Genomic DNA, 10,574 nt, shown 5'->3' on the forward strand with positions numbered 1-10,574 from the left:
ATATATGTATTTTGTTTTAATTCCATGGCTTTAAGTTCCACACAGTTGACCAGGGTCCAGAGGAGGAAGAGCAAAGAGGGGGGAGGTGACAGAGGAGGAACAACTTGGGGCTGCTTTGGTTATTTCCCGCTGCTCAGGTGTGTGTCGGGGTTCCTGTGGTTTTGGGGGGGTCCCAAGCTGCCCTCGGACCTGTAAGGCTGTGGAGAAATCCGGGAGAAGCAGAGAGCAGCCAGGGGGCTCCCGGCAGAGTGCAATTACACAGGGCGATTAATGCTGCGGGGGCCGGGGGGTGATGCTGATACTGAAGAGCCCCAGCGCCTCCCGGGGGTTCAGCACCTCTGGCCCAGGGCAGGGGGTCGGTGTGATCCAGTAAACACGGGGTGACCCGCGGGACACGGGGACATTCCCCTGGGAGCAGCAGCAGCGGGTGGAGGTGGAAGCCAAGGGCCGGTCCCCCCGCATTGCGACACGCTCGCTCTGCTCATGCCCTGGGCGCTACGGGAGGTTTTATTTCCAAGGTACCACCTTCCCAAAGGTTTCCTGTTCCTCGTGTCGTGATATTTCAGAGAATAAAGTCTCAAGGGACAGTTAACCCTGTGGCAAAGGCTCAGCTGCTGAGCTGGGGCTGGCGGTGCTCATGGCTTCTAGGGATTGCTCTTGTGAAGCCAAAAGGGAAAGAAAAGAAAATCAAACTTAAAAAATATATAATAAAGAAATCACTGTTAGTGTTGCCGCCCTCCGCGGGGCTGACGTCCGAGCTGCATAGAGAAGGCTTTGCCTGGACAGGGATGGAGAATTGGGACCTGGAGAAAGTGCTTCAATCCCGGGGAGCAGGAGCTGGGGCGGGAGCGCAGCTGGGACGTGGGGCGCAGGATGTGGCCCCGCTCGGCCTGGTCGCTGCTGCCGGCATCCCGGCCCAACCTCAGCCCTTCTTCTTGAGCAGCTCCTGCAGGTACCGGGCGATCTCGGTGGCCGAGTCCCAGGGGACCAGCGTGGCCTGGAACGCGCCCGGCTGCTTGTGCTGCAGCTCCTGGGCCAGGCGGTGCATGGGGAAGCCCTTCCGCGGGAACGCCACGTCTGCCGCTGTCAGTGCCGCCGCGGGGCAGAAGTCGTTGGCGCCGTCGCCCACGTAGAACACCCGCTGGAACTCCACGTCCTCCTGGGCCCGCTCAGCCAGGTACTCGGTGAGGATTTTGCGTTTGCACATGTTGGCCGGGCAGTCAAGGCACTTGTGGCTGTGGTAGGGCCCCAGGGTGAGGTAGCCCCGCTTGTCAAAGCCCGACGGGTTGCTGAAGATCTTGCGGAAGAGCGAGTAGATCCCGGCTGCCCGCAGGCTGCACTCGATCCCAAACATGTTGGCGTCGGAGATGAGGATGATCTCAAAGAGCTCGTGGTTCTTGGAGAGGAACTGGAAGAGGTCGGGCATGCCGGGGGACAGCGGGATGCTCTCATAGACGGCCTTGAAGTCACCCATCCTGACGCCCTGGTCGCCCAGGTAGCCCAGCACGCGCTGCATGTACTCGTTGTAGTAACCCTCGCGGAAGGTCTGGCGGATCCGCTCCGGCAGCGCCTGCCCCGGCGCCGCCCGCACCACCGACTCGTCGCTGTTCTCGTTGACGATGGTCTCGTCAAAATCAAAGACCAGGAGGTATTTGGGAGGCCGGGGGCTGGCCATCCCCACACCCTGCCAGGGGACGACCAGGCCCAGTTAGCTCAAGGTACTTGGGCACAGCGATGGCGGCAGCAAGGGACACCAAGGGACAGCGACACTTCTTGTCCCCAGGCGGCTCGTTTGCCCGGCTGGGCTTGCAGGGGCTAATCCCCCTTGGACAGCCCTCCCTCCAACCCTCAGCCATTTATCTGCCTATAAAGAGATCAGTTTGTCCCCGCTAATCCATTCCTGTGGTCACTGTGCCGGTGACACCGCACGCATCCTCCCAAGGACAGCACCCGCCCGGCCAGTTCCGCGCAGGGAGGGTCCTCGGGAGGGATTTACCCCTATTTACCCCCAACCAGCTCTGTCCCACCTCTGCAAAGGGGTTTGTGTCCCTGCAGACCCCTATTGCCGCCAGGACAGAGGAAAACACTTTGCAGGTTGATTTCTGCTCCATCCCCCGGCAGGGACCACAGGCTCCTGAGCCACCTCCTGCCCCGCTCCAAATCCAAATTAAACCCACTTTTGCCTCTTAAAGCCACCAGGACCTCCCACGCTGTCTGCGGCCGGAGGTCGCAGGATGGGGACCTGATCTCTGCTCCTTGCCTCCGAGGACAGAGGGGACAATCCTGTTGGGAGGGGACATGGCGGTGACGATGGCACTGACCTTAAACAGGCATGGCAGCCCCGCGCCCCCGCAGCACCTTCGCATTTTCAGAGCATCCTCGGCTGGTAGCGCGGGGCTGAAGGCAGCTCAGGGCTCTCCCGCCTGCAAACCAGAGACAGGGTTGTTAATGGTTCGGGGTCATTAATGGTTTGGGGGGTCATTAATGGTTTGGGGGGTCATTAATGGTTTGGTCACAGCACGACCGGGTCTGCGTCCTGCCCTGAACTCCCACGCTCAGGACCTTCCGCACCAGGAATGGAGGAATTAGCACCTGGGAGGGGGGAGCGGCAGAGCCCGCTTAATGCCGCTGATCCCGCTTAACTCCCCTGAGCAGCCGGGCTTTGCTGCACGTGAGAGCGGCCAGCGCAACGGCTCGGCACCAAACCCCGGCAACGCACCCCCTGTGCCAAAACTGCCCTGATTTTCTTCCAGTATAATTAGTCTGGGGTGTTTCTTTTAATGCAGTAATTATGCTGGAAGGATGGTGGTTCCCCGGCAGCTCCCAGGAGGATGTTCCCATCTCTGCCCCGGAGCGAAGGCAGAGCCCTGATTACGGCTCCTGATTTTTGCCGACCTCTTGTGGTCCTTGGAGATCAAAGCAAAGAGACGAGAAACCTCAGAATAAACCAACCTGGCAGCCAAGCCCGGCTGGAAACTCCAGCACATGGTTATGGGAGGAACAACTCACTGGGACATGGGGCTGGGAGGAGTTCAATGATGTTTTCTTGTCACCAGCACAAGAATAGGAAGAGTTTTCCAGCTATTTTGGGCACAAATGTGACTCACAGCTCTGTGGAAACCCCAGACCACAGCTGGAAGGTGGACAGTGCACGGGGCTCTCCAAACTAAACTGGCTTGAAATCTTGGAAAAATGGCTTATTGTGAACCAAATTAGTTATTTCTGTGCAGAAGCGTCCACCAAAAGCTGGTGTTTATTTACAGACACCACTTGAAGCCAAATAATGCAACAGCCATCCCAGGAGTGGCTTTAGCCACGATTTTCTGGTCCAAACCAAGAGAAACTGAATAAAGAATAAATATGAAAGAGCAACTGTAATTTTTTTGTTATATTCTAAAAAGATGCCAGCGGTGAGAAAAATAACGTGGGTCTAAACCTCAAGGAGAGGCTGCGGTACCAATGGAACGGCTGGTGAACCCCGTGTAAGGGACGATGGGGACACGGGGTGCTGAGCTGCCCCCAGAAAGCTCCCCTGGCCCAAACGTTTGCATTTTGCAGCACAGGATGGGCCGGGACACGTCCCGGGGTCAAACAGCAAACCCACAGCATCACTGCGGCTGGAAACGGCTCGTGGCTCGTGTCCCAGCAGAGCAGTTGTGCACAGAAATGACTCACCCGGCGGCTGCGTCCCCGGAGCGCGTCCCTCCGCCTCCCGCACGAAAGGGGCTCCCTCCAAAACCAACGCAGAGCGGCCGCGCTGCCTGACATGATGCAAAGCCTGAGCGTTGGAACAGAAGAGAAGAGCAGAGATTTGCTCGTTAATCACATCAAACACAAAGGCTTAAACAAACTGAGTTTGGGATGAGGGTCAAAATACGCCTGATAAAAGATGGGTTCACCAGGAGGATAATCTCCCAGGGTGGTTTATCCCCCAAATCTTCCTGTTTTCTTCCACTCTAGCCACCCTTCTGCCCCAAAGAGGCCCGGGGGGGGAGAGGCTGAGCCCAGCAGCACCCCACACCCTCCTTATCTCCACTGATCAGTGTCCCGGGACCTCGGTGCTGCCGTGTGGTTTCGGGCTTAATCTCACCCGGGTTCAGCGCAGGACAAGCAGCAGCACCCGAATTGGGACCCGGAACCGCTGAGCCCTCAGAGCGAGGGCACACGGGGACACGGGGACATTTCCACACGGCAGGCGCGGTCCCTGGGCTGGTTTTAACCCCTCGTTGTCCTCTGCTCTTGCTCGCTGTTCACATATTTTAACCTTCGGAAACCATTTGGTATTTCTGGTGTGTACAACACCTTTGGAGTTTTCTAAAATTTGAGCTCAAAACGCAACCACTGACCTTTGGCAAATGCGTTTGTCCAACACCCCCGTTCCTCCCCAGACAGTGTTAAGGGCAAAACCAGAGGACAGAGTCCTGCTGCCCCAAAATCAGAGGGGAGAACAGCACATCGGGCACGGCACCGGGACGAGGAGGCGATTTCATTGCTTCTGGAATAAAACCTGACCCAATCCTAGAATAAAACCCGACCCAAACCTGGAATAAAACCCGACCCGCTCCCCTCCCTGGCCAGCTCCGCAGTTCCCCGCGCAGCAGCAAATGAGCAAATTAATGACAAATCCCGGGTGACCCCGCCAGCCCCGAACCCCCGCACCCCGAGGTGCCACCGCCTCCCTTCTCCCGCCCCGCCCCGCGGCGGACGGACCGGGCTCGGCCCCCCGAGATGTTCCGTTCTGCTGTTTATTTTCCCGCAGCCGGGCCCGGAGCTCCCGGCTCCGCAACACAAATCGCCCCGAAACAGGTGGTTTTGGCCCCAAAATGCTGCGTCGGGCGGGCGGGGCTGCCGGACCGGCGGTTGGTTTGCGGGACCCCGAACCGGGATCGCGGGTCCCCCCCCCGGGCACGCGCCTCTCGCCGCCCGGAGCCGGTTCGGGTGCCGCTCGGAGTCGGGTCGGTGCTGCCGGACCCACCGCGGCTGCTGCTGCGCCGGCTCCGGTACCGGCTGCTCCCCCCGCCGCCCGCGGAGCGGCACCGGTGCCGATTCACGCCCGGTCACTCCGGGTGCTGCCGGTACCGGCGGGGCTGACTCATGCACGGCCGGTGCTTGGAGGCTCCTGCCCGGTCAGCGCTCTCGGTACCGGTGGCAGCCGCACCGCTCCTCCGAGAGCCGCACCGGGTGGGGACCCTCAGGCACCGGCCGCCCCGGTCCCCGCAGGGTCCTACCGGATCGGCACATCCCTGTACCGGCACCGGCCGCCCCGGTGCAGCCTCACGCCTGATCAGCCCCCGGCGCCTCCTTACCGGGTGGGAACGTCCCGGGAGCGCCCGGCTCGCTCCGGTGCCGGTGGGTGCGCGGGCAGCCCGGCCGTGCCTGGGGCCGGTACCGGGAGCGCGGTCCGGTGCGGCGGGGCCGGCGCCGCTGCCGGGACTGCAGCGAGCGCGGCCCCTTTAAAGCAACGCAAACGGCGCCGCGCGCGGCCCCGCGGCACAACCGCAGTCCCTGACGTCACCGCCCGCGCAGCCAATGGCAGCCGCTCTGGCGCGCACCAAAGGGGCGATGCCCGCAAGAGCCACGCCCCTCCCCGCCGAGGGCGGGGGAGACTTAAAGGCGCCGCTCCCGCCGCCCCCCCGCCCCGCGGCAGCGCAGCCCCGAGCGGCAGAAACCGGCACCGAACTGCTGGAAACAGCCCGTTCAGCATTTCTTATGACTTGGCTATTTTGGGGCGATTTTGCCCCAAAACAAGGGGCAAAAAAAGCACAAATGCACCCAGAACGCAGCCCCGGGGGTCGCTGGAGGCTCCGGGCCAAGGAGCCGCCTCACTGGGCACCGCAGCGGGGCCCGGGTCTAATTTTAGGCGAGGCTCAAGGCGGCCCCAGTGACAGGGTGACCCCAATGACAGGGTGGCCCCGCCAGCACCGTGTCCGCACCCCAAAATACCCTCGGGGCTCGGGCGGCGCCCCGCGGTATCTGGGGTTTGCAGGACGTGTAATTTGTGCCGGAGGTGCCTGTGATAAATAAATAAGGTTTGTTCCAAGGCTGGCGAGGGTGCGGGCAGGGAGGGGACCGGCCTGACAAACACGCCGTTAAGACACCGCCAGAGGTTGGTTTTGTCCTACTCTTTAATTAAAACAGTCTAAGAATGGAAGGACGCAAACAGAATCCAGAAGTTCGGTGAAAAGCAGTTTTCTGCTCCCAGCTCCCCAACGCCACGTTGCCCGGCGCTCCAGGCGTAGCCCCCAAGGGTCTAAAGTTACCCTATTTTGGCAAAATTCAGTTCCAGGAGCAGAGCTCAGAACGTTCTACAGCCAAAGCGCGGCTGTTCCGAGAGCTCACGGACAGCGGTAACGACACCGACCCTTCCCACCGGGTTTATCGGGAAAGGTTCTATTGCCCGTTCAGCCTGAGCCGCTGTCTCTGCAGCTCACGCCGTGTCCCCGGCCCCGGGTGGGTTTTGGGTTCCCCCCCCGGAGCCCCAGCATCTGCCAGTGGGTCCAGGGCGAGGGGGGCGCTCCAAAGGACAAATGGCAGCGGGTGCCGATCGCTCCGGCGCCATCCCAGGGCAGTTTGGCAGGTGATCCCCCCCGGTGATTTTCCACAGCGGGGCTCCAGCCAACCCCCCAAACGAGCCGAGAGCAGCGGGGATGTCCCCGTGTCACCACACGGATCCGCTCCCTGGCTTTTCACCAAACACAGCGTCCATGGAGCTGTCTGTCTGTCTGTCCGCCCTGGTCCCCCCTTGCTTTATTCCCCATAGCACACAGGAGCTGGGTGCCAAGTTCAGTAGCCCCCAAACCCAACGGGCCCCTTGTCCTGCCACCCACGGGCTCCCCCATATTTTGGGGGGGCCTCCAACTGAGGCTTTGGGATACTGGCAGGGGAGCCAGTCCCCGGGGAACCTGCAATTACAGCTGCTAACACACCCTGTTTCATTTATAGCAACGAGATTTTGGTGGCCGAAAAACATTTGTATGGTCAATATGGGGAAAAGCCTCCAGAACTAACCAGCCACAACACAGCAAACTCCATTCGATGGATGGGGTGACCGATGGGGTGACAGTCCCACGCAGATCCTGCAGATCCCCCTCCTCCCCAGCAGAAACAATGGGATCAAACCCCCCCTGGGGAGCGACTCCGATTCCTGATGGGAACAACCCAGCGCTCCAACAGCAACAGAACAGATCGCAAAGCCGAGGTTAATTCAACCTGCTAAACTTATCTCCTGTGACAACTAACAGGATTGCTGTATTTCTTTCAACAGAGTGGATGGATTACTGTAATCAATACATGCCTATGGTAATCAATATATGCCTAAAATGAGTAAAGTAAAATCCACTATACGCTGTATAAGAAAATCCAGTTGTTTCCCGGTACTAACAAAAAGCTTAAATTTTCACAGACTGCGAGACGTTTTGGGCCAAGTAGGAATTTTCCTATGAATTCGCCCTAAATTGCTAAACGCGATTTCTCGGAGCAGGGGGCGAAGCGCCTGTCCTGCCGCCCTCCCCGCTCCCTCGGCGATGCCCGGTGAACCGCGTTCCGCCACAAACCTCGACGGTTCAGTAACGCGCTGCCTCACGCTCCCATTTTTGAGGCCCCGGTTGTTTCCAGCCCCAGAACTCGGTCACGGTGCAGCCGACACCGAATCCACACGCCGCCTTTTCTATTTACACCCTCCAGAAATGGCTCTGGCAGAGGGCGGCGCGGGTGCCCCGACCCGCGGAAATCACAGCGTTGCATAAGAACCAGGGCACTGTTACCCAACCGGGGCTGGAACAGGACGCAGGTTTAATTTTAAGCGTCGTGAGACCTTTGGACCATTAGTGACATCTGAGGCTTCGCAGAAAGCTGACACCCCCACGCTTGCACTGCCTCGGGAGGAATCATTTTTCACAGATTTTTGCCTGTACGGAGTAGCTTTAATATAACTGCAAACTGATCATTATCTCCTTTCTCACAACTGAGCTACCCACTGTCTGAAAAACCTTAGGGAGGAAATTCTATAGAAAAACTAAAAAGAACGGACGGGGAAACAGTGACGCTGCGGTCAGGGCAGGACCAGATCAGAAATAACACAACAGGGACATCTCCTGGGACAGGAACGCGCTGGATCTCACCGCACTGGCTGTTTGAGCGGACACGCAGGTTAACACCCCTGCAAGCCCTTCGAGAGCCTCTTTTTCAACAGTTTTTTGCTAATAAACCCCATAGTTTTATCAAAGCTTATTGAGAAAGTTGTCTTATGGCATTACGTAATTCCGACGGGGCGCAGGAGATGAAAGCACACGGGTGTTTCCTGGGGAAAGCACGTTTGGACGCGCGGCGCTGCACGGCGCTCGGGCTCCTGCTGGAAAAGCAAAGGCAGAAGCTGTTCTGCACCGGGCTCAGTGGTGCATTGTGCGGCTCCCGATTCACCGCAACGCCCCAGTTTTCACTCAGGTCGCCCCGGGAACGCGCAGCACGACACGAGGACAAAGTCGCCGCCAGCGCGGGCCGCCCCGCGGTCGCTGTTCTCAGACTGAGCTGCGGCGACCGGGCGATGAAACCGCAAAAAGAAGGTTGCAAACGGGAATGGTGCTTGGCCGTAACGCACCCGCTTTGCCGGCGAGTCGGGCACCGACCGGGCGTCAGGTCGTGGGGTTGTCACAGGTTTGGGGTCTGCGCTGCGGTCTGTCCCGACTTCACCTGGGTGATTCCTGCACTTGGATCAGCTCTCATCAGGAATCTAAACACATTAACTCCAACAGGGCTTGGGGAGACAGCGGAAAGTCTGATAATTTTAGCTCCCTGCGTGCCCATCCTTCCCTTCTTTTAATATGTTTTGCAACTTTTCATGTAGGGAAAAATGGTTACTGTGCATTTCTGAGAAACACGCTAAGTCATGGCTTTGGAATGGAGCAACAGCTCATTTTCGTAACCTGCCCACGCTACTCAAGAAATTTTACTAATTAGTTTTTGCTGCGTTAAAAAACAAAACCAAAACAAGCAAACATACCAAAGCCAAACCACATGCACAAAGAAAACCCCAAACCACAGTCACACACCCCAGATCTCCAGAATCTCCCCCAGCTGATTCTGGAATTGCAGCTGAAGAGAGGAAGGTGCAACACCGCCTGGTCCCTCTTGGCACCAGCACAAACGTCGATTCCGAATGGCTGAAAGTGGCGCAGGACACGGTTCTCTGGAATCATCCGGAGAACACACGGCGCAGGCTCGCTGTCTTTAATGCAGAAACGCCGTGCCGAGCTGTGGCTCCGGGTTCCAGGCTGTGTGCCCTGTGCAGGACGCAGTTTCCGCATCCACACCGCCCTCCTTACAGGAGTTTTCTGCCCAGCAGCACATTCTGTACCCCAGAGAGACTATAACTGATTCCAATGGGATGAAGTTCAACAAGACCAAGTGGCGGGTGCTGCACTGTGGCCACAACAACCCCCTGCAGCGCTCCAGGCTGGGTGCAGAGTGGCTGGAGAGCAGTCAGGCAGAAAGGGACCTGGGGGGGACTGATGGACAGGAAGCTCAACATGAGCCAACAGTGTGCACAGGTGGCCAAGAAGGCCAACGGCATCCTGTCCTGTGTCAAAAACAGCGTGGTCAGCAGGACAAGGGAAGTGATCCTTCCCCTGTGCTCTGCATTGGGGAGGCCACACCTGGAGTATTGTGTTCAGTTCTGGGCCCCTCAGTTCAGGAAAGAGATTGAAGTGCTGGAGCGGGTCCAGAGAAGAGCAACAAGACTGGTGAAGGGACTTGAACACAAGCCCTATGGGGAGAGGCTGAGGGAGCTGGGCTTGTTTAGTCTGGAGAAGAGGAGGCTTAGAGCTGAGCTCAGCACTCTCTATAACTACCTGAAGGGCAGTTCTAGCCAGGTGGGGATTGGTCTCTTCTCCCAGGCAGTCAGCAATAGGACAAGGGGCCATGGGCTTCAACTCTGCCAGGGGAAATTTAGGCTGGATATTAGAAAGAAATTCTTTGCAGAGAGTGGTCAGGCATTGGAATGGCTGCCCAGGGAGGTGCTGGACTCACCGGCCCTGGAGGTTTTTAAACTGAGATTGGACATGGCACTTAGTACCATGATCTAGTCAATGGACTGGAGTTGGACCAAGGGCTGGACTTGATGACTCTGAGGTCTTTTCCAACCCGGTCCATTCTGTGACTCTGTGAACTAAAAATATTATATGCCCATTAAAAAAAAATATCATCAGGCTGGAAGGACAGAGGTCTGAAGAACTTTTGTGGGCACCCCTGGAAAATCAGTAGAGCTCAAAGTTCAGAAGCAGATAAGATATAGGAATAAAGTCATGTTTTCCATTAAGAATCACTCACATCTTAATCATAGTGCAGGACAGAACAGGCTGAAAGCAACGTCAGCTCGTTTTGTGCTGAGAATGGGCAAGTGCTGATGGACTTCACCTCCAGCCGCTCTCCAGGTGTGTCCCAGGTAACCAGAACCTGTTGGCATCGTGTCAAACCACCACGGGCTGTAGTTACGCAGCTCAGACAGTTTAATCTTCCACAGAAGGGAACTTCATAAGTCTCGGAAGGAAAAAAAACACAAGGTGTATCATTGCTGTGAA

The 10,574-nt window shown here is 57.8% G+C and overlaps 1 protein-coding gene across 3 annotated transcripts; it reads right to left on the reverse strand.

The window, feature by feature from the left end:
• Window position 1: 1 nt before the first annotated feature.
• Window positions 2–10,530, reverse strand: PHOSPHO1 (phosphoethanolamine/phosphocholine phosphatase 1). Of its 3 annotated transcripts, none has more exons than XM_065039760.1 (4): window positions 10,324–10,530; window positions 3,676–3,778; window positions 2,322–2,423; window positions 2–1,684 (listed from the first exon to the last, which is right to left on the reverse strand). In XM_065039760.1, exons 3-4 carry the CDS (start codon window positions 2,364–2,366, stop codon window positions 923–925), a joined length of 807 nt encoding a protein of 268 aa, XP_064895832.1. In that variant the 5' UTR covers window positions 2,367–2,423; window positions 3,676–3,778; window positions 10,324–10,530; the 3' UTR covers window positions 2–922. The 3 variants fall into 3 exon arrangements, with proteins under 3 accessions (XP_064895832.1, XP_021151258.2, XP_064895831.1); XM_021295583.2 differs by lacking the exon at window positions 10,324–10,530 and adding an exon at window positions 7,554–8,448; XM_065039759.1 differs by lacking the exon at window positions 10,324–10,530 and adding an exon at window positions 5,307–5,528.
• Window positions 10,531–10,574: the final 44 nt, after the last annotated feature.

This window comes from Columba livia, chromosome 23, assembly GCF_036013475.1.
Source record: "Columba livia isolate bColLiv1 breed racing homer chromosome 23, bColLiv1.pat.W.v2, whole genome shotgun sequence".
Lineage (NCBI taxonomy): Eukaryota > Metazoa > Chordata > Aves > Columbiformes > Columbidae > Columba > Columba livia.

Coding starts and splice junctions, on each gene's coding strand:
- PHOSPHO1 (XM_065039760.1), bottom strand. CDS start 2,366: ATGCGAAGGTGCTGCGGGGGCGCGGGGCTGCCATGCCTGTTTAAG. Junction 1,685..2,321: donor GGCTGCCATGCCTGTTTAAG/GTCAGTGCCATC, acceptor GTCCCCTGGCAG/GGTGTGGGGATGGCCAGCCC.